At 38.0% G+C, this 26,822-nt stretch overlaps 1 protein-coding gene across 13 annotated transcripts in view; it reads right to left on the reverse strand.

Moving 5' to 3' along the window:
* PRPF40A (pre-mRNA processing factor 40 homolog A) overlaps positions 1–26,822 on the reverse strand; it is a 67,809-nt gene that overhangs the window by 38,395 nt on the left and 2,592 nt on the right. For 9 of the 13 annotated variants that reach the window (XM_031651257.1, XM_031651255.1, XM_009182251.4 and 6 more), the window contains 3 exons: positions 5,161–5,241; positions 3,680–3,710; positions 1,622–1,638 (listed from right to left, as the gene is read on the reverse strand). In XM_031651257.1, coding sequence (XP_031507117.1) covers positions 1,622–1,638; positions 3,680–3,710; positions 5,161–5,241 — 129 coding nt within the window. Of the gene's footprint in view, positions 1–1,621; positions 1,639–3,679; positions 3,711–5,160; positions 5,242–25,971; positions 26,052–26,822 lie in introns of all 13 variants that reach the window. The other 4 variants (XM_031651261.1, XM_031651259.1, XM_031651260.1 and 1 more) reach the window with 1 other exon arrangement.

Here is a 26,822-nt window from a genome sequence, read left to right on the forward strand (position 1 = left end):
AGTCATTTAAAAAATTACATCTACATTAAGGAACTTACACAGATTTTCACAAAAAACTTTTAAACAAGAAAAAGTGTATTTAACAAATAACTTAAGCATATATAACGTGAACCAATTATGTAAAATGTGTATGTATTTGTCTATGCTTAAGTAACACGCAAAAAGATCTTCAGCTAAGGTATTAATGGTGGTGGTTCCCTCATGGTCCAAAAATTAAGGATGAATTTTACTTCCTTTTTAACTTATGTCTGCTTTGTTTTCCTCCCAATGAGCCTGCATTATTTAAATAAGAAAAAAAAAACCATTAAGTTATCCTTTATAAAAAATAAAAGCAGGTACTTATAGTAGAATAATACCAAATGGGCTGGGTGTAGTGGCTCATGCCTGAAATCCCAGCACTTTGGGAGGTCGAGGTGGCGGATCACTTGAGGACAGGAGTTCAAGACCATCCTGGGCAACATGGTGAAACCCCATCTCTACAAAATACAAAAATTAGCCGGACATGGTGGCACATGCCTGTTGTTCCAGCTACTCAAGAGGCTGAGGCAGGAGAATCGCTTGAACCCGGGAGGTGGAGGTTGCAGTTAGCCAAGATTGAGCCACTGCACTCCAGCCTGGGCAACAGAGTGAGACTCTGTCTCAGAAAAACAAACAAACAAAAAAAACCCAAAAGGATATTTTGCAACCATTCAACTTTTAAGGCAAAAGACACAAGAATGTTTTTAAAGCATTTAAATAAAATTCTTAATTTAAAATCTTCTCTCCAAATGCGAAAAACAACATTTGCAATCAATTCTGTTAACTGTAACAGTAGCATAACAGCTACCTCTCAGGAACATTATGATTAAATGAGATTATAAACAAAACTCTTCCTTTCATTGATCTTTAAGGAATAGCAAAATAGCAAAAATGTTTTTAAATTAAGGTACATAAATTTTCCTATCCATATATATATACATTTAAAAAAATAAAATTATCGCCTAACATCTCTCGGGCACTGTGGCTCACGCCTGTAATCCCAGCACTTTGGGAAGCTAAGGCAGTCAGATCACTTGAGGCCAGGAATTCAAGATCAGCCGGGCCAACATGGCAAAATCCCGCCTCTACTAAAAATACAAAAATTAGTCGGGGATGCTGGCAGGTGCCTGTAGGCCCAGCTACTCAGGAGGCTGAGACATGAAAATCACTTGAACCCGGGAAGCGGAGACTGCAGCGAGCTAAGATCGCACCACTGCACTCCAGTCTTAGTGACAGAGCGAGACTCTGTCTCAAAAAAAAAAAAAAAAAAAGATTATCTCCTAATGTAATGCTTAATTTGTAATTACTAGGTTAAGTACCATGCACCTACAAGTTCTGCTTCCCTTCTAAATGTGATGGGAAGAATTTAAATCCTTTTAAAAGTTGATACGTATGATTCTCATCTCTCATTAAGCCCCACCGAAACTAGATTTTAAAATAAATAAATTTTTCAATCCTTATCATAGAAAAAAAGGGAAAAGGGAAAACTATGGATTAATGCAAAGATTTAGCAGATAATCCTTAGAGCAGAAAAAAGAATAATTGTAAAGTAGGTTAAAGTATACTAAAATTAAAATATTACAAACGTTTAAAGAGTACTTACTGCACCAGATGCTGTACCTAAAAAATAAAAAACAGGCAAAATATTTACACCATGATAAATCATGCTCTCCTTCATAAGTTTTAATATTTATTCATATATTCATAGTACTTATTCCTCCTCATCCTCAAGATTTTGAGACTATCTCATATGAACTATGTGCTAGCTATCTTTCCCACAAAATAAACATCTATAGTGCAAAACATTTTCAGAGTTTGAACTTTCAATCTACAAACTCACTTGGAGGCAGTCTGAGAAGTATTCAACATTGCCTTTTATTTCTCCTTTCCTTACTATAATAGGTGACTATGTTTCTTATTCCTCTTTCTCTACTAAGTATATTACCAAAGCACAATAATGCCTCTACCACTGATTCTACAGCTTTAGATTCCTGATAACTTTATCTGAATTCCAGATTTGTGCTGTACAACACAACAGCGATCAGACACCAGACATCCCTTTAAATTAAAATTTAAGATTAAATAAAATTTAGAAAATTCAGTTCCTCAGTTGCACCAGCCACATTTCAAATACACAATTACATGTGTCTAGTGGCTACTGTATTAAGCAGTACAGATTACAGAACATTTCCATCACTGCAGAAAGTTCTATTAGATGTTACTGTCCTCTATACTACTACAGAAAACTCCTTAAGAGATTTTGAAATGCATGTTAGTCACAAAACTCCTAATAATAATCTTAAACTTTAGAAACTAGTAATTTAAACATGTCAATAAAATAAAGACGGAGATTGTATGTAAAACAAAACAAAACTAAGTTTGTATATACTGAGTACACTCAAAAGAAGCTACTATAGAAAATCACTGTAGAGCCAAAGCATTTTAAAAGTAACTAAAAACAAAAATTATGTAATTTTCCAGGATTACTGAGGGTAACAGTACCCAGCTCTAGATATCTAAATAAAAGAAAATAATTGTATTAGGTATTTCAGAACATTTTAGTTTAAATAATGAAATCTGTGAAACATCTTTAAAAAATCAATTAAGTCCCATTTGAACCCAGAGAAAAGCACACAGTACATTTTCAACACCTTTCAACCAATACTGTTTATAACAGAACACAATCTTGTCATAATCATGGGATGAAGTTCGGCATCTGGAATATTAATTTATGTGGACAGCTATGTATTCATGATACTGGAGGCATTATTAATATATATTAAAATCTTATGAGTCAAAATGGCCAGTTATTGGGAACTGATATTTACTCCAATGGCTATCAATACAAGGGCCAAGGAGACGACAGAAAACTAACTCTGAAGTAGTCTAGAATGCCAAGGAGAGCTCATACTAAAGAATGGAGTCACTACGTCATTCTAATGCTTGCTGAGTACAAATATGAACTCAACCAGAGTTCATTTAACATATACTCTCTGAGCACTTACTGTGTTGACAGGACTACTGTTAAGTATTGAATAGTCAGATCATCCAACTTTTCAAAATAAATTCAAACTCAAAATCTGCAGACTACAAATGTTAGCAATAATTACAAAATTGAAGAACATTGTGTGGGCCAAAGTATATCTGCAGACCTAATTGGGTCCAGAACTCCTGACCTAAAACTGTAAAAATTTCCTAAGAATTCAATTATCGCCGGGCGCGGTGGCTCACGCCTGTAATCCCAGCACTTTGGGAGACCGAAGTGGGCGGATCACAAGGTCAGGAGTTCGAGACCAGTCTTGCCAACATGATGAAACCCGGTCTCTACCAAAATACAAAAATTAGCCAGACATGCACCTGTAGTCCCAGTTACTTGAGAGGCTAAGGCAGGAGAATCGCTTGAACCCGGGAGGCGGAGGCTGCAGTGAGCCGAGATTGCCACTTACTCCAGCCTGGGTGACAGAGCGAGACTCCATCTCAAAACAACAACAACAAAAAAAAGACTTCAATTGTCAACGCTATCCCAGTTTCCTATTGCGGAAAAAAGAAAAAGGAGGTTATATAAAGTCCAAGAGATCCTGCTTTTTTTACTCCTCATTATAATAGGGCTGCTACTGTCCAAATGAGGTCTAACACATACCACCATACATAGTATACATACCTGCTGCTACATCCATACTATTTACTCCTGGCTGTAAGAAGAAAAATGAAATTAGTGTTATTCATCTCTTTTAAAGTGTATTTTATATAAGTTCCTCATAAAGCATAGTGAAATCAGTACCTGCTATGTATAATCCTCAAGCCTGTGACTCAAAGATTCTTAGCAAAACTTTTAGTGGTCTCAGTTCCCCGAGCTTGCTATAAATTGTAAAGGAGATCGGCAAACTGAGGCTACGGGAGTAGTTTAAATGTTATATGGTCACCAAGTGTACACAAGGTCCTCAACGCTTTACCCACAATTCTGGAAACCAAAACCCTCTGAAAACCAACTTTTTTCAAGTATGGTACCAAAACTCACTACAGTGGCAAAACCTGCCCTAAATGAACATGAAACTCCACAAACTTCATTTATCCCACTTCAGTTTAGTTTAGCTGCAAAAATACTAACATTATTAAGTTAGACGGCATTGCCCTGGACCTCGCAGGAAATGTTTACATATTATATGCAATGTGTTACTTTCCAGTATTATAAAGAATTTTTGAAATATATCTCGTCTTAGGATTTTGGGAAAGACATTGCAAACTTACCACCTCAAGGGAGTATGCCACATCTGTTCATTACAACCCCATAAAGAATAAAGAAGTTAAACTTGAATTTCGTAATAATTTATATTACTATACTACCCGACAGAGGTGGTAAGGCTGTTTAATAGATTTTCTAATTAATTTGCCACAGCTGAAGTCTCAGAATGTGGATTTCCAATTAAATCTTGATTTCTAAATCTAGTATTAAATCATATTATACCAACTTTTAATTAGCACTCAGTGAAGTAAATGTTTACCCTTTAAAACTTACATGTTATCAGACCAATAAAATGTTTCTGGCTCACATTGTATACTTTTCAGTATTCTGGTCTTAATACAGAATTAACCTAATAATTAAAAATGTACATATAATATCAATATAGGAAAAAATCTAAATGCCTATCATTGAAGTTACAGAAACTAAATCCAGGACAAGCACAGTGGCTCATGCCTGTCATCCCTGTGGGAGGCCGAGGCAGGAGGATAATTTGAGCTCAGGAGTTTGAGACCAGCTTAGGCAACAGAGGGAGACCTCATCTCTATAAAAAAAATTTAAAATTAGCTCGGCGTGGTGGCACGTGCCTGTGGTCTCAGCTACTCAGAAGGCTGAGGTTGGAGGATTGCTTGAGCCCGGAAGGTTGAGGCTGTAGTGAGTTGTTATCATGTCACTCACTGCACTCCATGCTGGTTGACAGAGCAAGACTCTGTCTCAAAAATACAAAGAAAAGAAAAGAAACTGAAAGTCCACAGTAATTCTCATATTTTATTACAGTACTACACAGGCACTTCAACGGCTAACATGATTGCCTATCAAGTATATAGGTATTATTATTCCATATATAAAAGCAATCAATCAAAACATTACTTCACAGAAAATAGTTATTTTCACATGATTACCGGTAAGGCAGGCTGCATGGAAGCCTGAGACATATGAGACATCATCATTCCAGGCATTACTGACGACATCATTCCAGGCATCTAAAATAAAAGTAAAAAAGGTTACTATAAGACCAAAGCACTTAATATGACTTTAAGAATCCCATAACTTAAGATTAAAAACCACTAAACACTATACCATGTGAATAGTATGCTTAGTAAGTGCTTGTTGAATGAATGAAGTACTTTATCAATAATCTATTTTAATACTTATGTCACAGTTTTTATATATATGGTCAAAATTATTTTAACAAGTAAATTTAGTAAGTTTGGACTATTACGTTATTTCTAGCCTGAACTTAAAAAAACATTAATTTCCTTTTAGTTGTAACACAGCAGTCATATTTTTCTCACTTCTTTGGAGCAAGAGAATTTAACATAAAATTTTTTCAGTATTTTTCACCTTTGATTTTTAATACATGTACTGAATAAATTTTACAATGTGGCACATTTCAAAATCCTAGATCAAAGGTGCTAATATCCAAACAATGACCTAAAAAAATACATTTAAAAAAACCCTTTTTAAATCACAAGTCATCTATCCCCTCTCATGTACAGAAAACTTAAGGCACATACATAAATATCTGAAGATATTAGTTTGGGAGCTCAATCTAGTTTATCAACAACTACCATTCAAATCTATGAATTAATTCTATTAAGTCTGAATATAAATCCTGAAGATTAACACAAGTTTCTCAAGAATTTGACCCAATGCTCCTCTATATTAGTATAATCCCACATTACAATTTTGATTTTAATGACCATTAAAAAGATCTAAGGAAATTCAGAAGGGGACAAAAATTACATACAATAATCACAGGTACTGGAACAAGGTAACCAGTTATTAAACAATTTCAAAGTAAATGAACATTTTGAGAAATAGGAACAACAGAAAATAAGCATATGGTCAGCAGGAACATACAGATTCAAGCCTTCTAAAGTTATGTAAGAACATTCACACACTGAATTGTATTCCTTGTGAAAGTGACCCATGAAGCTAAATGAGGCTACGGTACCTATTAAAATAAAGTAGCATGGAGTTAACGGGTTAAAAACAACCAATAAACTGTCTAAACATCATTAAACAAAACTTTTTGACAAAAATTGTGACTACAAGAATGTGGTGGCTGACTTGGAATATGATCCAAATGGTACGTATTTTTTTTAAGGTACAGAATTTGAAAACCGAAGCACTGGCAAGCCTCCATCATCCAGACTGAGAATCAGAGAAATAATTTACAAGGTAAGGAGAAAAAACACAACAATCAAATTAGAAAGAACTATAACCAGGCTTACTCCCAGCCCATACATCTCCAGCCAATAGATATATCCTCGTAATTTTGCTTTAGGCCAATGTAAAATACGCTGAATCAGGTAACTGGTTGCATTGGAAAACAACCAAGATACATGACAGGCAACATAGAAACAGCCTGCTACTTTAAGTAACCTATATATAAAATCAAAAGCTAGTAACATAACCAACACTAGAATTCTAAGCTAAATTGACAGATCAAGGCCTGAAAACTTAAGAGAAAAACCAATCAAAGTAATTTCTCCTAAGAATTAAAGATATTTTTTTTAAAGTAGAGTAAAATCTGCATAAAGCAACAGAACATTCTCTCGCTAGGCACAGTGGCTCACTCCTGTAATCCCGGCACTTTGGGAGGCCAATGCAGGCGGAACACGATGTCAGGAGACCAAGATCTTCCTGGCTACCGTGAAACCCCATCTCTACTAAAAATACAAAAAATTAGCCAGGCATGGTGGCACGTGCCTGTAGTCCCAGCTACTTGGGAGGCTGAGGCTGAGAGGTGGAGGCTGCAGTGAGCTGAGATGGCGCCACTGCACTCCAGCCTGGGCAACAGAGAGAGACTCCGTCTCAAAAAAAGAACATTCTCTCATGGCAGTAGCAGACTGTACAAATAAATGTAATTTCAAATTGAAATATCCTGACTTTATCACACATATAAAGATAAAATCTTACTTAAAAACAAAGCCACATAAAAACCAATATATAAGAGTTTAGTAGACCAGGCCAATGAGACTTACAGCAGGCAGTATTTGAAAATCACTAAAGAACATACAGAGTTTGACATAGTTCTCTCTTTAATTGACCTTCTTCCCATACCTAAAATGTTTAAACACCTCAGAAATGTTCTTTTAGAATGGAAATCATGGTATTTATTATAGAATGAGATTTAATGTCAAAAAGCTACATTCTCCCTTTGTATCTCCGTAAATTCTGGGGGTGAAGACAGTTAATCTTGTTTTACCTGACAATCTGCAAGTCCTAAATTACATACAACTGAATATCCTGAAAGTAAATCAATCATTAATGTAATTTAAACCAAAACTGTGATGTCAACATAAAACCAAAGAACAAAACAATAAACATGCAAAATACTGTATTCTGTAGGAAAAACTACTGTAAGAATTTAAGAAATTTAGAGTTCCTTTAGAGGACTGAGAATCCCTAAGTCTGTTTTTCCAAGTCTAAAAAATCTACTTTGTGGCGATGTTATGATTCTCATTCTCTACTAATTCTAGGATATACATAACATAGAGATACTTTTTATAATCTCTTTCTTTGAAGCTAAATCTTTTAAAGAAATTGTGTTGATTTATGCCAGTCACTTTGGCAGCACCATCAATCTGAGACCATTAAAAGTTTCTAAGCTATCTATTAACACTTACTGTTAAGGGGAATACAAGATGCAAACTTAGGAGAATTGGCTTTGGCTCAAATCCTCAAAAGTGATTTTTTCCTCCCTCATCCCAATAATAAAAGAGTTAAAACATTCAAATGTCTTTGCTCTCTCCTCTGTCACGGTAGGTATACTTCTTCTTTCCATGAAGAGGTGTCTCAACGTTATCTGTTGAGTGTTTCAGATTTTCCATTTAGATTTTTTTTTTCTTTTCACTCTTAAGGGCACATAAAACACAGTCATGTGTCATTTAATGACCGTATGTTCTGAGAATTGTGTCATCAGGAGGTATCATCATTGTGTATCATAGAATGCACTCACACAAACCTGGATGGTTATAGTCTACTACACATCTAGGCTATTATGGTATACACAGCCTATTGCTCCTAGGCTAGAAACCCTTATAACATGTTACTGTACTGAATACTGTAGGCAACTGTAACACAATGCTAAGTATTTGTATATCTAAACATAGAGGTAGTATATGATTTAACAGGACCACCATTGTGTATGTAGTCTGTCATTTACCAATATGTCACTATGTGGCACACAAATCTAATACTGTGTCTCAACATTTAAGTTCAATGAAAATGGGATGTTGCGTCAAAATAATAAAGGGGGAAAATTCTTAACTTAGTTGCTACAATAACGCCACAACGAATTCCATGAGCCACACCATTCTTAAGGCTACAAAGTGGTAGTTCATATTTCCTTAATCTGAAGCATACTATAAAATCAAAACCATGTACTGCTTTGCAAATTCCCATTTAAACTACTTTGGTAAATATGTAAAAGTGCTATAATTCAAAATTTTTAGTTGTATGAGACATAAATTTCCTAAAATGTTAAACATCTGAATATTATGAACAATTTGGCACCTTTAAAAAACGTAGCTGATATATTTTATACAATTCATGAGTGGCCAACCATATGTATATTTACACTATGTAAATCATTTCTATTTCCTATTCTTTTAATAAGTATAAAACTAACTATCAAGATGTTCTCAGAAGAATCATCAGTTTGAGGAAAATAAAAAATACATGAACAAAACACTAGGGAGCGCCACATATCCTGTTCAGTCATTCTTAGCATCCCAGAAAGTTTCTAATGTTAGATATAAACAAACATATTTCATTTATCACTCTACATATTTTAAAAAATGAAAATAAAAAGCGGTAGTAATGAAAGCAGTATCAATGCTACGGTGAGTGAATTTTACAAAGTGTAAATTCAATTGGTCCAATTTTACCATGACATGAAAAGAAAGCACTTTAAAAGTGAAGAACTTCACATGGGGACTTCACAAGTTCTTTCCTTCATAGTTATTAAGTTTTTCCTGCTGGAAAGAAATGACAAACAATTGGACCTATCTTTTGTCTAGTATTACAAAAAAAAAAAAATCACCTGAAAAAATATTAACTCCTAAATCTGGTGGTTTTTTAAAAACCATTCTTGCTGCAAACCTGTAGCAGCAAATTCATAACCTAAATAAGTTTCATGTCTGCCTTTTTACTTGGGGTTCTTAAGTGTGCTAAAGTAAAATTCCATAAGGTAAGTACAACCTATAAAGGCGGTTTTAATATTTTAGAACAACTATCTCATATACCACTAAATTATTTTATGAATATACAAATAAATGCCAAAAATCTTGAATAAATGCAAACTGAATCTTTAAATAGAACTAAACGTTCATTCAATTGGAGATAAATGGAAATATCTATGTTTAAAGCATACCCTTAGCAACCAAAAGTAAACTGGTGGCTTTTTTTGTGGAAATCATTTAACCTACTTCCTCTTCATCTAAAGCAAGCCTGTTCAATCTGTGGGCCATGGGCCACATGTGGCCCAGGACAGCTTTGAATGTGTCAACACAAATTTGTAAGCTTTCTTAAAACATTCAGATTTTTTTGGCTTTTTTTTTAAGCTCATCAGCTACTGTTAATGTTATTTTTTTTTATGAGTGGCCCAGGGGAGCCAAAAGACTGGATACCCCTGATCCAGAGCAACATAAATTCAAAACATCATTTTTTGATAAGAAATATTTGGATAAATAAAGGGTAGGCAATATTTGTACAAATTGTTATCATGCAGAATAGAACTTTACCATGTAACAAGACAAGTGCCAGTATTCAAAATTTGCGAAACTCTCTCAACCTACAGAATTTAGAACTGCTGAAGTATAGCAACCCCTTCAGGGTCTAAGCAAATTAACCCAATTATATAGTCTTATACTGATATATACAGATAATGCAGTCTGAAGTCAGACTGACAGAATTCCTATCCCATTTAACTTGGGCTAATTTATTTGACCTCTCTGGACCACAAACTCTTCATCAATGAGAAAAAACATTAACTGTCTGATAGGATTATTATAGAGAACAAATGTGATAATACAGATACGGCACTTAGAAACAGGCTTAATAAATAATAATAGGTATTATCAATGGTCTCCATTTAATCAAGGTATATCTTATGTCACCCCTTCCTTCATCTATTCTTTATCTAGCTTTCAAGTACTTCAGTTCTTTTAAGTTATCTAGGGAAAATATTGTAAAACCACAGTAATATTCAATAGGAACCAATACACATTAATAAGAAGTCAATCTCAGATTAAGATCATGCTTAGTGCTGGCTCTGCAATGTCACTGAGTAACTCACTAAATTCTCTGGGCCTTACTATTCCCATTTGTAAATTGGACATCCAATCCATCTAGCCAATCTACTTTTCAATCAGGAAGATCAAATTCAATAGGCTATAATCTCTCCAAGTTTATATAAGCATGGTGACAGAATTCTTGACACAAATTATGTGACACAATTTAGAAATAGCACTAAATGACAACGAACTGACACTTTTTTAAAAAAGCTCTAATCATAACTGGGGATACACAAAAATTGCATTGCCTCAACTAAGTCATATAGAATTAATGACTTTAAAACTTACTCTAAAAAGTCATCAAAGCCTTCTTTTAGACAAAAGTATACAAGGACACAAGACCATTATTACCCCCTGCCCCAAGTCTTTCAAGCTAGACTCAGCAGTATATCAAGCTAAATCTTTATACTTTATTTCAGTATAAGTAAGGGTCTAATTTTCTATACCTAACAAATACATGATCATAAATACACGATGACTTAGATTACTGAAAAATCATCTTTCAAAGAAGTAACAACTTTCTTGATTCCACATGGCCAAATGGGTGTTTGCAAACAAGAACTTAATGCTCATTCATTTATCAAAAGCTAGTTTTAAAAGTCTTAGCCTAAATCTAAGATCAAGACCTAATGATAAGGATCCCATTCACAACGTAATGTGATTTTGTTTAAAAAGATCAAAGCTGGCCAGGCGCAGTGGCTCACGCCTGTAATCCCAGCACTTTGGGAGGCCAAGGCAGGTGGGTCATGAGGTCAACAAATCAAGACCGTCCTGGCCAACATGGTGAAACCCCATCTCTACAAAAATACAAAAAATCAGCCGGGCGTGGTGACACGCACCTGTAGTCCCAGCTACTCCAGAGGCTGAGGCAAAGGAATTGCTTGAACTCGGGAGATGGAGGCTGCAGTGAGCTGAGATCGCACCACTGCACTCCAGCCTGGCGACAGAGCAAGACTCTGTCTCAAAAAAAAAAAAAAAAGCAATCAAAGTCTAAGATAAATACAAGAATTTCATTAAATAACAAAAAACAAAGCCTAAGACAAAGCAAACTGAATTTCAACTCAAGACAGTCTTCACTAGTCCTTCATGACTAACAGAACCATTCAGACTGGGAGAAGATACAGATTTCCACTTTGAGTTCACTAAGAAAGAAGCAGAAGTGGATTTCCTTTTAAATCCACCAGTGCAAAATATCATGACAGAGATGATAAATTCCTCTTCAAAAGGTTTTAATTCCCAGTTCCTCAAGTTCTTTGTTTCTCTAGTTTCTATAGTTATCCGTGCTATAACTAACCCTTCCTGCCCTTGCAGCACCCTGACATGCCCTGACAAGTCTAGACATGCCTTACTCCATAACAGATAGCCTTCCCCTTCCCGCCTAGATATCTGTGTTCAATTACAAATATTAGCCAATCAAGTCAGTTTAGATTGTGCGGTCCAACCCTAGCAAATAGGGGAAAGACACAACAGTAGGGACCAGCTGTGTAATGAATAAGAACCTCTTCCCCTCCCTTGTCCGGTGTGCTCTTGCCACTGCTCTATCCGCAAGACGCACCCTTCTACAGAAGTAAATTGCCTTGCTGAGAAAACCTTTGCCTGCGTATATTTTCACTTTGCAACACCAAGCATTTACTTCCAACAATTTGGGGGCCCATCCAGGATTCCCATTCTCCTTCGGTGAACAGGTCTCTGGTCACTTCTCATGGGGAGGCGCGACCCACTGCCTCGTTGAAGTGGCCTCAGTGTAGAGACTGGAACCCATCAACAAATACACCCAGACTCTCAGCAACAGGGAAAGATACAGGCCAGCAGCTTGGGGAAAGGATTCTCACATACCGCGACAACCAGGTAACTCTGTACACAGACCAAGGTAAGAAACGTTGCAGGGGTGACAAAGTATTTCCTTGGTGGTCGGGATATTCTGGAGGATGAAAGTGTGTGTGAATGATCACAAGCACTACTGCTTTCAGTGCTGCTTGTGTGAATGGTACTAAGCACTACTGCTGTGCAGAGTGAGGGGGTCCTATCTGTAGTTCTGTGGTCACTTCATACAGCTTAGGGCAGATCCTGCTGTGGGGCTCATACCGGCACGCCAATGCCAAGAGGGGCCTAAATTCGCATGAGGGAAGTGGCCAGAGTGGATGAAGCAAAAGAAGGGTGCAAGGAGCCTCCAGGAGGTGGGGCTAAAGGATAGGCAAGAAATCTCTAATACGAGGGACTGAGACTTAACAAGTCTCCAGAGAAGAATTTTCAGGCAAGAAGTCTCTAATACGAGGCATTGAGTCTAACTAGGACCTGACATGGGAAATACCCCAAGCAAGACAGAGTAAAAAGGATAAAGATGGCAGTAAAGATATTCCCGCCGATAGTCCCCTAGGTCTCATATTAAAATACTGGAAAGATAATGAGAAGACTAAACTTAAGAAACAGCAACAAATGATAAAATATTACTGTTTTATTTGGACTCGGGGACTCATCCTCAAACCCTCAATCTTCTGGCCAAAGTTTGGGTCGAATGAGGGTGCAATGTGTCAGTTTTTGATTCAATATGTCAATGACAAAAGCCCAGTTTCTCAAGAGGAACTGGACTATGCTCTTTATTGGAGGCAGGTACCTGTCCTCCTTTTTCCCTTAGAGACAACTAGGAAAGAACCTGATCTAGCATCACAAAAGGAAAAATTAGATAAGTTAGTTCCAATGCTCAAAGACTCCAGCACATGGGATCCCCTAGACCATCCTCCCCGGCTCAGTGTTCCCAACCCCTCTCCTCAGGCAGCTGCTGCCACCCCAGGTCCCGCTCTAGATCCTTCACCTACTCACGTTACTCCTCCTCCTTACAATCCTGACTCTTAGAAATTATCATCCCAGGAGCCTGTCCCTTATTAGCCTAAGGACCCCTCCTTAAAGGGACTCCAACATGAAATAGAGCAATGTAAAAAGGATATCCAGAACTTCCCTTTCCCCTCTACAACTCAAGAGTCGGCCCCTGCTCTCTTTCCCTTAAAACTGATCAATTTTTAGGACCTCGGTTATACATTTGGGTAGAGTTAATGTACATCTTGGACATCCTTCAGGAAAAGAAAGGAGTATGATTCGTAGGGCTGCTATGGTAATTTGGGAACGTGAGCGTCCTCCCAGTCAAAAAGTTCCTACCGTGGACCAGAAAACCCCGCCCAAGACCCCCAGTGGGACAATAAAAACCTGGCTCACTGGGAAAACATGCAGGACCTAAGGGAGATAATAATAAAAGGAATTCAGGTATCAGTACCCGAACCCAAAATCTCTCTAAAGCATTTGATATACAACAAAAAAAGGATGAAGGGCTTATGAGATTCCTAGATAGACTGAAAGAGCAAATGAGACAATACGCAGGCCTCAATTTAGAAGATCCCCTTGGGCAAAGAATATTAAAACTCCAATTTGTCACTAGAAGATGGCCAGACATCTCAAAAAAATTACAAAAGTACAAAACTGGGAAGACCATCCCCTAACTGAACTTCTCAGGAAAGCTCAAAAGGTGTATGTGAGGACAGATGAAGAAAGGCAAAAACGAAAGACAAAACTTATATTATCCACCTTCCAACAGATGACTCCAAACCCATATACTTCTAAACAGAGCTTCAAGGGGCCAGAACCCATAAAGGGTCCAAACTCTCCTTTAAAGAACCAAGGCCCTCATTTACCAGGCCCTCTAAAGAGTATGGGGGAGCAAAGTCAAAGAATCTCAGAACCGAGAGGGGGTAAGGGTAAGATAGGTGCTACAAATGTAGAACAGGCCACTTGAAGACAAATGTCCCAAATTTAAAAAGGAGAAAGAAGCCCTTCCACTCATGACTTTTGAGGAAGAATAGGGGGGTCAGGGGCTCTGTCTCTTTTATCTTGAGTCCCACCAGGAGCCCTTGATAAATTCAGAAGTGGGCCCTAAGCATGAGCTTATCACCTTTTTGGTCAATTCAGGGGTGGCTCGTGCCTGTTTGTTTCCCTCCATCTAATATTGCCTACTCTTTGGAGGAACTTTTCGTCTCAGGTAAAAGGAGAAAGATTTAAAGAAAAATTTTTAAAAACACAGAGGTCAGATACCAGGATCGATCAGCTCATATTCAGTTTTTGTTAATCCTTGAGGCAGGGACTAACTTATTAGGGAGGGAGTTAATGTTGAAGTTAGGCATAGGCCTACAAGTCAGCCCAAGAGGATTCCTCACCTCATTAAACCTACTCATCACTGCAGATGAAAAATACATTAATCCTAATGCCTGGTCCAAAGAGGAGAACCCAGGGAAACTCCAAGTCTCTCCAATCCACATCAAGCTTAATGCCCCCCCTAAGGAGAAAACAATACCCCATTCCCATAGACTACAGGATAGGGTTGAAACCTAAAATTAAAGGTCTTATTAAAGACAGGCTTTTTGAGCCCTGTACGTCCCCTTATAACACCCCAATATTGCCAGTCAAGAAATCAGACGGGTCATACCGGCTGGTACAGCACCTTAGAGCTATTAACCAAATAGTCCAAACTACCCACCCCGTTGTCCCCAATCCTTACACCATTCTCAGCAACATTCCATATAATCATCAATGGTTTACTGTAATAGATTTAAAAGATGCTTTCTGGGCATGTCCCCTGGCTGAAGATAGTCAAGATATATTTGCTTTTGAGTGGGAGGATCCCCATTCAGGGTGGAAACAACAGTATTGATGGACAGTCTTACCCTAAGGGTAGACAGACTCCTCTAACCTTTTTGGTCAAATTTTAGAACAATTATTATAAAAAGTTGTCATCCCAAAACAAATATGCCTACTCCAATATGTCAATGATATTCTTATATCTGGTGAGGATATAGAGAAAGTAACTGGCTTCTCTACGCATATTCTTAACCATCTGCAGTTTGAGGGGTTAGGAGTTTCAAAGGAAAAGTTTCAGTATGTGGAGCCTGAAGTTAAATATTTAGGCCACTTGATAACTGCAGACTAGGGCCTGAAGGAGTTGAGAGAATTGTGTCCCTACCCTTGCCTCAAACTAAACAAGAACTCAGGAAATTTTTAGGGTTAGCTGGATACTGCCACTTATAGATTGACTCATATGCACAGCAAACTTTCGTATCAAAAACTTGCCCAGGGGAAGCCTGACCATCTGTGGACTTCTAAGGAAGTTGATCAGGTCAAAGAGCTGAATGAAAGACTCATAACTACCCCTGTCTTAGCCTTACCTTCCCTGGAAAAGCTGTACCACATTTTGTGAACATGGATAATGGGGTAGCTTTGGGAGTGGTTACTCAAGAACACAGTGGCACTCAGCAGCCTGTGGCCTTCCTGTCAAAAGTCTTAGATCCAGTTACTTGTGGATGGCCTCAATACATCCAATCCATTATAGCTACCGCAGTATTGGTCCAAGAAACCAAAAACTTAACCTTTGGAGAAAATTTGACAGTAAGCATGCCTCACTAAAGTTAGAACTATCTTAAACCAGTAAGCAGGGAGGTAGCTTGCTGACTCAAGAATCTTAAAGTATAAGGTTATTCTGTTTAAAAAAAAAAAAAAAAAAAAAAAAGATGATTTAAAAGTAGCCACTGATAATTTGCTTAACCCAGCAGGTTTCCTAACAGGGGATCCAAATCTAAAAAAAAAGCACACATGTTTAGATTTAATCGATTACCACACAAAGGTCTGACCAGACCTAGGAGAAGCTCCCTTCAGGACAGGACAACACTTATAAATGGTTCCTCCCAGGTGATTGAGGGAAAAAGACACAATGGGTATTCAGTAATTGATGAAAACAAACTCAAAGAGAGTCAAAAAAAATTGCCCAGTAATTGGTCTGCCCAAACTTGCAAGCTGTTTGCACTCAGCTAAGCCTTAAAGTACTTGAAGAACCATCTATATCGATTCTAAGTAGGCCTTTTTGAGTGGCTCATACATTTGGAAAAATTTGGACTGAACGAGGCCTCATTAACAGTAAAGGTCAAGACCTTGCTCATCAGGATCTATACCACCCAAGTATTGAATAACCTTCAGTTGTCAAAAGAAATAGCTATTGTCCACGTCCCCAGACACCAGAAAAGCCTTTCTTTTGAAAAGTTGAGGAAATAACCTAACAGATCAGATAGCCAAACAGGCTGCCGTTTCCTCTAAAATGCCTGTTTTTCACTTAACTCCTTCCCTTCCTTGTTCTAACGTGATCCCCATTTTTTCTTCTACTGAAAAAAAAAAAACCCTAATAAAAATAGGTGCTGAAGAGAATTCAGAAGGAAAATGGATGTTGCCAAACCACAGAGAAATGTCATCCAAACCCCTTATGAGGGAAATCTTATCCCAACTACATCAAGAGATCCACTGGGGTCCATTGAGGACACAGTCCTCAAGAGTTTACGGATGCACAGAAATTTATACCCTGGCCAAACAGGTTACAGACAATTGCTTAGTTTGTAAGAAAACTAATAAACTATAAAAAGATTACCCCTTGTGGGAAGCGGTCCAGGCTTAAGGCCATTCCAAAGTATCCAGATTGATTACACTGAGACGCCTGCAATAGGGCGTCTAAAATACATACTTGTGATAGATCACCCCACTCACTGGGTCGAAGCTATCCCCTTTTCAAATGCAATGGCCAATAATGTAGTTAAAGCCTTTATTAAAAATATAGTGCCCAGGTTTGGGTTAATAGAAAATACTGACTCAGACAGTGGAACCCATTTTAGCACATACATCATTAAAAAGCTATTCCAAACAATAGACATTAGATGGGAATATCATACTCCTTGACACCCACCTTCATCACGGAAGGTAAAAAGAATGAATCAAACTCTGAAGAACCACTTAACCAAGCTGGTCCTGGAGAATCGGTTACCACGGACCAAACGTCTTCCTGTTGCCCTGTTATGAATCCAAACTGCCCCTCGGAAAGATATTGGTCTTTCCCCTTATGAGATGCTCTATGGAATGCCTTATTTACACTCCATTGCTGACATTCCTACCTCTGAAACTAAAGACCAATTCCTTAAAAATTATATACTTGGTCTATCTTCTACTTTCTCTTCTCTTAAAACCAAAGGTCTCCTAGCACAGGCACTGCCCCCGGAGTTCCTAGTACATCAACATCAGCCTGGGGATCACATCCTCAACAAAAACTAGAAAGAGGAAAAGCTCAAACTGGCCTGGAAAGGACCACACCTAGTGCACTTAACTACTGAAACCACAGTGCAGACAGCAAAAAAAGGATGGACCCATCACACCCGAGTCAAAAAAGTGCCGTCCCCCCTCCAGAGTCATGGGCCATAGTCCCAGGGGAAAACCCTACCAAACTAAAGCTAAGGAAAATTTAACTCTCTTGCATCTATTCTATTACTCCTTCTTTCCTCTCTCTATTGCTGACCACCTCGTTATTAATATAACCGAGTCAATTTCGCCTCAAACTACTACATTTGATGCTTGTCTTGTTATACCCTGTGGAGACTTGTCAAGTCAAAGACAGCTCTCCACCCCAAAAAAGTACCTCTGTCCTTCCTGACTCTGCTCAGACTGGACGTTAGTGAATCAGGATTATTTAGTCTGGAAAGGTTTCAATAAAGACTCCAATGTCAACTGGGAGTATTGTCCCCCACACCCTGCTAAGACAGCTTTTATTGCCACAGTTGTTCCAATGTTCTGTAGACCACTAAAGAGCACACACGGATGGACTGCCCCAACCAGTAGTTGTAATTTCCTAAAGCCATATATTCATTTTACTAAAGAAACAGCTTCCCCTAGCTGTGAGCTAAACCAGTACTATCCAATACGAGTTATTATCTCAAACCCTCAAAGTTCTTCCCCTTCCCTAAGCCAGTTCACTTCTTTAAGCCGGTTTTATGGTATGGGGGCTGAGGTGTCAGGAACAGAACCTATCAGATCCTTTGAAATATGCTTCATTGATCCCCTACCGCCTACACCCTTAAGCCTTCTTCCAAAACCTCACAACAAAACTATTGTTCCTCCTTCATCTAATGAAAAGACCAAGGTAGCTATTGTAGAAGTTAAAAACCTAAAACAAACTTTGGCCCCTGAGACAGGATATCAAGGTGCGAATGCCTGGTTGGAATGGATCAAATATTCTGTCCACACTTTAAACAAAAGCAATTGTTATACTTGTTCACAAGGCAGACCAGAGGTCCAGACTGTCCCCTTTTCACTAGGATGGTCCTTCAGTTGACCAGGGATACGCTGTATGGTAGCTCTTTTCCAGGATTCCACAGCTTGGGGTAACAAGTCGCGTCAAGCTCTCTCTCTGCTATATCCCGGAGTTCAACACCCTGTGGGTCAGCCCGAGGGCCATCCAGCTTCCATCTCCCGACACTAAGTTCACTTCCTGTCTCTCACGACAGGGAGGAAACTTAGCGTTCTGTTCCTTGGAGACCTAAAAGGATGCAGTGAACTTAAAATTTTCCAAGAGCTTACCAATCAGTCAGCCCTCATTCGCCCCTGAGTAGATGTATGGTGGTATTGCGGTGGACCTCTACTAGACACTCTGCCAAGTAACTGGAGCGGCACTTGTGCTCTAGTCCAATTGGCTACCCCTTTTACCCTGGCATTTCATCCACCAGAAAAAGAAAAAAAAACATCGTAAAGCAAGGGAAGCTCCTTATGGGTATTTCAACTCCCACATTTATTTAGATGCAACTGGAGTCCCACAAGGAGTACCAGAAAAATTTAAAATTCGAGATCAAACGCCGAGGTGGGCGGATCACGAGGTCAGGAGATCGACACCATCCTGGCTAACACGGTGAAACCCCGTCTCTACTAAAAATACAAAAATATTAGCCGGGTGTGGTGGCGGGCGCCTGTAGTCCCAGCTACTCGGGAGGCTGAGGCAGGAGAATGGCGTGAACCCAGGAGGCAGAGCTTGCAGTGAGCCGAGATCGCGCCATGGCACTCCAGCCTGAGGGAAAGAGCAAGACTCCGTCTCAAAAAAAAAACAAAAAAACAAAAAAACAAAAAAAACTGGAGATCAAATAGCTGCAGGATTTGAGTCAATATTTTCGTGACAACTAATAAATATGTAGATTGGATAAATCACATTTATTATAATCAGCAGCGGTTTATTAATTACACCAGGGATGCTGTCAGAGGGATAACAGAACAATTGGGGCCCACTAGCCAGATGGCCTGGGAAAACAGAATGGCCCTAGATATGGTATTAGTCAAAAAAGGGGGTGTTTGTGTTACGATTAAAACTCACTGTTGTACCTTTATTCCAAACAACACTCACCTCACTAGGAACATAACAAGGGCCTTACAAGGACTTACTGCTTTATCCAATGAACTAACTAAAAATTCTGGAGTCGATAACCCTTTCTCAAGATGGCTAGAGAGGTGGTTCAGTAAATGAAAAAGAATCACAGCCTCAATCCTTACTTCGCTTACAGCCGTTATAGGTGTACTCTTTCTTACAGGATGCTGTACTCGTAGTTTAGTGCAGACTTTTAAAAGCAGCTCTCACCAAAACCTTCCTGAGCTCTCCTCCACTTTATTCAGATAAACTCTTCCCTCTAGACACCCAAAAGAACAAGATATACTGAGACATTTTGAAGAGAAAAAAACTATAAAATCAAGAGGGTGAAACTGACAGAGATGATAAATTCCTCTTCAAAAGGTTTTAACTCCCAGTGTTTCTGGTTGTTTCTCTAGTTTCTATAGTTACCCCTACTCTAAACAACACTTTCTGCCCTTGCTGCACCCTGACAAGCCTAGACATGCTTTGTGCCATAATGGATAGCCTTCCCCTTCCCGCCTAGATAGCTGGGTTCAATTTCAAACATTAGCCAACTGGGTCAGTTTAGATTGTGCGGTCCAATCCTAGCCAGTAGGGGAAAGACACAACAGTGGGGACCAGCTGCTTCAGGAGTAAGTATCCCTTCCCCTCCCTTGTCCATCTCAGGAAGGCTCTGTCTACAAGACGCACCCTTCTACAGAAGTAAATTGCCTTACTGAGAAAACTTTTGCCTGAGTGCTATTTTCACTTCATGACACCGAACATTTACTTCCGACAATCACATTTTTAATAACTGCTAAGTACGACTAACTTGTTTAATAAGTGATATATAAAGTACGAGTACTTGACCAGACAACGAAAGAAAGCAAATACACGTTTAGTAGCCTTTATATGGAATGCTTGAGACCAGATTGTTTTGGATTTTTTCAGATTTGCAGATATTTGCCTTTTTACCTATTGGTTGAGCATCCCTAATTAAAAAATCCGTAATGTTCCAATGAGCATTTATTTTGAGTGTCATGTTGGCACTCAAAGTTTTAGATTTTGGAGCATTTCCGGTTTCCAGATTACAGATATTCAACCTGTATAAAATATTCATAGTCACTAGATTTCCAAACGTACAGAAATACCATAACAACCAAATCAGCAATTAGAAGACAAAAACGAGTTCAGAATGGCATCTCAGGAATGACCTCCTTGACAGCAGGGCATACATCACCTGTACACTAGGTACCACACCCAAGAGACTTAAATGTGTACTGACTAAAACAAAAACAAAGGTAAGGAAAAAAAATGAGAACGAAAGACTAATAATTTCTACAGGAATGTAATCTATTAATTCCTACTTATAAACCTTCACAACACAGACCTATTTCTCTAGGTTAAAAACAGGTTGGGCAAGGCAGTTCATGCCTGTAATCCCAGTACTTTAGGAGGCCAAGGCGGGAGGGTCACTTGAGACTTGGAGTTCAAGACCAGCCTGGCCAATAGGGCGAAACCCTGACTCTACTAAAAATACAAAACCTAGCTAGACATGGTGGCACGCACCTGTGATTCCTACTACTTGGAGAACCTGGGAGGATGAGGTTGCAATAAGTGGAGATTGCACCACTGCACTCCAGTCTGGGTGACAGACACACTGTCTCAAAACAAACAAAAAAACCCCCCAAAATCCCTAGTACACTGCTATGGTTTACACACATGTACCGAATCTTTTTTTTTTTTTTTTTTTTTGAGACAGAGTTTTGCTATTGTTGCCTAGGCTGGAGTGCAATAGCGCGATCTCGGGTCACTGCAACCTCCGCCTTCCAGGTTCAAGCAATTCTGCTGCCTCAGCCTCTCAAGTAGCAGAGATTACAGGTGTGCGCCGCCATGTCCTGCTAATTTTTGTATTTTTAGTAGAGACGGGGTTTCACCACGTCATTCAGGCTGGTCTCGAACTCCTGACCTAACGTGATCCATCCACCTCGGGCTCCCAAAGTGCTGAGATTACAGGTGTGAGCCACTGTGCCCAGCTTCAAATCTTCAATATCTATTAATACTACTATTAGTTTTGTCATCAATATTCAACAAGCCTAATTTAAAAATCAAAGGTTAATCATTGATTTGTTCCCTCTTTTGATCCACTAATGAATACATTCATTGCACTCTACAAGCTGCTTCATTTATGTATATGTGTGTTACTACTAACTTATTTTGATGTTGCCTTTTTCCCCTAAAAAGCAAACTAAAAGAATAAAGGGCCCTAATTCAGCATTTCTCACAAAATGCTAATTTCATACAATGTGCTACATAAAGCAAAACAAACAGGTACCAGGGAGTTAGAGAAACTAGGGAAGGGGGGGTTGGGGGAGTTGGTCAAATAAAACAGAAATACTGAGTAAAAATTGTAAAAGCCTTCTGCAAGACTTCTCAGTATCTTAGTAAATATTATGCCTTCTGAATTTCAAAAGGGGACGGGGGGATGCAGGTCATTCTTTTCAACTGATGTGGTCCTCCTTAGATCTTTCCACACTTAGTTTGTGAATGGATGAGCTCATATCTAAATGAACTGCTCTCTAAAGATAATGAAAATAAACGTATCTATAGTCTCACTAGTAACATTTGTCAAAAATCTAACCATATTCAGTCAAGAATTTACACATATTAGGTCTGATTTAAGATATTTTTTAAAAGCACTTGCCTGAGTCATCCACATGTACCCAGATTCAAGAATTATGAGCAGATGACCTAAAAAACAAAAATTCTCTCTCTTTTTTGTCACTGGCTAATGCCCAATTCAATGGCATGGATCCTGTAGCTAATCAAAAGTAAGGGTAATTCAGAAGGAACAGCAACAAATAAATTTGTCAAATCAGTCAGATAAGTCTAAGGTACCAATACACTGAATTTCTCTGCAAGGCCTATATTCTACTCTATCATTTTTCCTCTGCATTACTTACAATACCTTATACAATGTAAATGCTATATAGTTATTATACCATATTTTAAAAAATTTGTATTTTTTTGTTGTTGGTCTTTTAAAAGACTATTTTCCATTGCAGTTGCTTGAATCTCTGGATACAGAGGGTCGACTGTAAATGCAAGTATTTTAGTTTTATTCTCCAAACAAAAATTATTTATTTCATCTTATCTTCCATTTTTGTCAATGAAAAAGTTAAGAGTAAAGAGGCAGACACTAAAAACAAGAATAAGTAGTACCAACATAAAGTCACAAGTAACCACTGGAAACAGTCACATTTAACACTAACTGACTAATGGGCTTATACTGCAGGAAAGAATACCTGTGTATTTGTTTCATTCATTCAACAAGTATTTTACTGAGCACCCATGATGTGCCAAGAACTGTGCTCAGCACCTATAGGCTTCTTAAAAAGTACAGAACGTAGCCCCTGCCCTCTAAGAGCTTACAATCTATTACTTGTTGGAAAATTAAAGCAAATAAGACACCATGAAACAAGTCAATAACTAAGTGCCAAAATAAATGAAACAGTAAGAGTTATGGGTAGATTACATATATTTTCTTTAATAATCTGAAGGGGAGGTATATGTTGGCAAAAGTTATTTTTGAGAAACTTTTGGAGAAGGCAGGATTTGAAATAGTACAACATAGGTAAGCAAAGTAAAGTTCACAGTGATACTGAGCTGGGGGCAGGAGGGTAAGAACAGCCTAAGTTTGAAGTTCTGAACTAATATAATCACTCAAGACACTCTGCAAAGACCAGCCTAAGTTCAAATTAGGGAGTGTGAAGACATGCAGCCTTGAATCCTGCTTTGACATGTACTATGGGGAGGTTCTTTAAAGTTAAGCTGTGGAATTTAGATACTATGTTACAAGGCACTGAAAAGCACTGGAGATTCTAGGGCAAAGAGATCACACGCTAAAATCTAAAATTTGTGGGGGCAGGGGGGCATCCTTGAAGGAAGAAAACCAACTGAACTCAAAACCTGTTGAATAACCTAGGCACGGGAGAGTGACGACTTGGGCTCATGTGGTATCAGGAACAGAAATAAAATAAGATCTGTTAGAGCCAGCCTTACTCAATATAAGAACAAGAAAATCAAACTCATTTGTAAAAAGCAATTATTCATTTATCAGTTTACCGACCCAAGACCAAAAAAGGAATTTTCTGTTCTTTTATTTCCATATCTTCCCATAAAATCTGATATCATCTACTCTTATCAAATGATCTGAACTGAATCATAGGCTGTTAGAGCTGAAAGGGACCTTAACTCAATTACTGTACTCTTCTCATTGATAGAGGAAAATGAAGACTCAAAATAGGGAGGAAAAAAAAGGGCCAGCTAGCAGGACTCTCTGGGGCAAAGGCATAATCATCTGTGATAAAGATGGCAGGACTTGCAAGTCCTTTGTGTAGAAAAGACAAAAGAATAAGACATGAAAACATTATTTACTATGGACACTGAGGAAGAAGACAGCCTCAGACATAATTTTATTTTGATAGAAATCGCTACAGAAAATCTTTATTTTTTTGAGATAGGGTCTCACTTTGTCACCCAGGATGGAGTGTACGGTGCAATCTTGGCTCACTGCAGCCTCGACCTCCCAGGTTCAAGCAATCCTTCTGCCTCAGCCCCGCAAGTAGCTGGGACGACAGACGCACTCCACCACACCCAGCTAATTTTTAAATATTTTTTGTAGAGACGGGGTTTCACCATGTTGCCCAAGCTGGTCTCCAACTCCTGAGCTCAAGGGATGCACCTGCCTCCGTCTCCCAATGGGAAATTTTTGAGTACTGTCATTCAGCAGGGAAAATTCTTTATCTTTCTTTACTAACATGATGGTTTTTTTTTTAACCAGTGATCCCTCAAAGCATCTTAAATCACATATTATTTAAAGCTTTAAACAATCTGTAAGGTCTCTTTCAGCTATAAGATCCTATAACTCTAAAATTATGACTTTCCTATAAAGTTCTATAGAGTAAGAGGCAAATTTAATCTACAAGATAGAAAACTGAAATAAACCTGAAAGAATATTAAGCTCAATTTGATAATCATCAAATATTTATTACTACTAAGAGTCAGCCTAAATGCATGAGATGGCACTCTAGGTCATCTCATGAATAAGAAAAAAAAAATTTGAACACACTACTTCTTTAAGCTAAATAGCTTGATGCATTTGAGAAATTATGAACCCTGGCTTCCGTACATCATTAAGCTATCCAGTCTGCATATTATTTTACAAACAAGTTTTATAATTTCATGTCATATTGGTAACATTCCAAAGACCACAATTATTTGGCAAGTAAGACTGCCACCAATTTTAGTCTTCAGCTAGTCCCAGCATGAGATGTTCATGAAAACCACTCAATACATGAAGGATTTCATAACCTTCAGTCCCAAAGTCTAAAGAATTTATGAACTGACTTTTTAAAATTGTATGGCAGAACCCTCCCAACTGTCACAACTGTAAATGATACAGACAGACATCCTGCTTCATCTCAATTATCTTCTGACCACTTACTACTTCTGAGTACTTCTGAGAGTGGCAGAAGAAATAATGCAGGAAAAAGATCAATTGTGCTATTTATTATCACCTTTAATTTTTAAAGCAATGTTTACAGAGTTTCAAGTAAGATTTCCGATTTGAGAATTCAAATTATCCATGCTCTCCCAGTCCGTTTTAAAGCTAAAATAAGAATTTTTTTTCCCCAAGATTTGGGCCCCATATTTGTTAGAAAAAGGGAATTATATAAATCTTACAAAAACAGTGGAGATTCTTTTGGGACTTTCAGAGCATAACTCCTACTAAAACATTTATTTATTATACTAACAGGAGCCTTCAGAGGGAGAAGAATTCTAAACATCTAAATAATTAGGTCTACTTAAAGGCACATGGCGTATTATTAGCCTAGGAAAAAGTAGAAGGAAACAACACAAAAAAAATCAGTTATTTGAATGGATGTATACCAAGTAAACTTACTAGAAAGATGGTCACTGATATAGCTACAGAGAAAGGGCCATAAAGCAAACTGTGACCAGCTTATGTCAATGAGATACATGAAAGTACTTTTAAAAAATAAAATCTGCATTTTTTTTTTTTTTTTTTTTTTTACTAGAAATATGACTAGCTGGTATCTTGGTTTTGGTAGTGCAATAGCACCATTACAGCAAGGGTAAGCAGGTCAATCCCTTGCAAAACTTACCTTGATTGGCCCAATGGAAACAGAAGGCCCCAGAAAAGAGAGAAGCATCTGGCAGTAGCAAATTGTTTTATTTTATCTTTCTGTGGAAAGAAACTAATTTTAAATAAGAACCAGAGCATTTAAAGAATAAATATTTTTAAAGCTCATTATCTAGTTAGAGCAGCTCTACCAAGAAAACAAGAAGAGCTCCTTGCTGCTTAGAGATGGAAAGAAACAGAAGAGGAATCAAAGTTGTTTCTCCATCACCTAGAGAGTTTTAAAATTTGTGTTATTCTAAAGTCACAGAATAAAAGGCTCTTTTATTTAAAGAACTCCTGCAAGCAGAATCTTTTGGGGCTGGTGCCTTTGAATAAAGGTTTTTTGTTTTTTTTTTTTTTAAACAAAATTAAGGGCAACATTCCAAATTAAAAAAAAAAGAGGAAAATCACTTGACATTAAGCCCTTCTACTCTTAAGGTTAAGTAAGAGACAGACACATAGCAAGCTCCTTTTCCCACTGCAATTTCACCAATAACTTTAACCATGAAAGCTTAAACAATTATCAAACAGTACTAATTAGCAAAAGATCACATGAAATTGGCTTCCAAAATATTTTGTTAGCCTAAATTTTTGATGATTTATGGAAATACTCAAATGGAAATAACCCAGCCACCTAAAGATCTATATAGAACTTAACATGGAGCACAAAATTACTCATGGTAACTGAACCTGTTACCTTTCTTGGATGCTTCTCTAGAAACTCAGTTCTACCGAAATCACTGAATCAGCATTAAAACCTTTTGATCCAAATCACTTCTACAAAATGTCCATTTACAATTTATGCTAGAGATGGAAGGGACAGCTCATAAGCAG

This window comes from Papio anubis, chromosome 10 (assembly GCF_008728515.1).
Source record: "Papio anubis isolate 15944 chromosome 10, Panubis1.0, whole genome shotgun sequence".
In the NCBI taxonomy this organism is placed as follows: domain Eukaryota; kingdom Metazoa; phylum Chordata; class Mammalia; order Primates; family Cercopithecidae; genus Papio; species Papio anubis.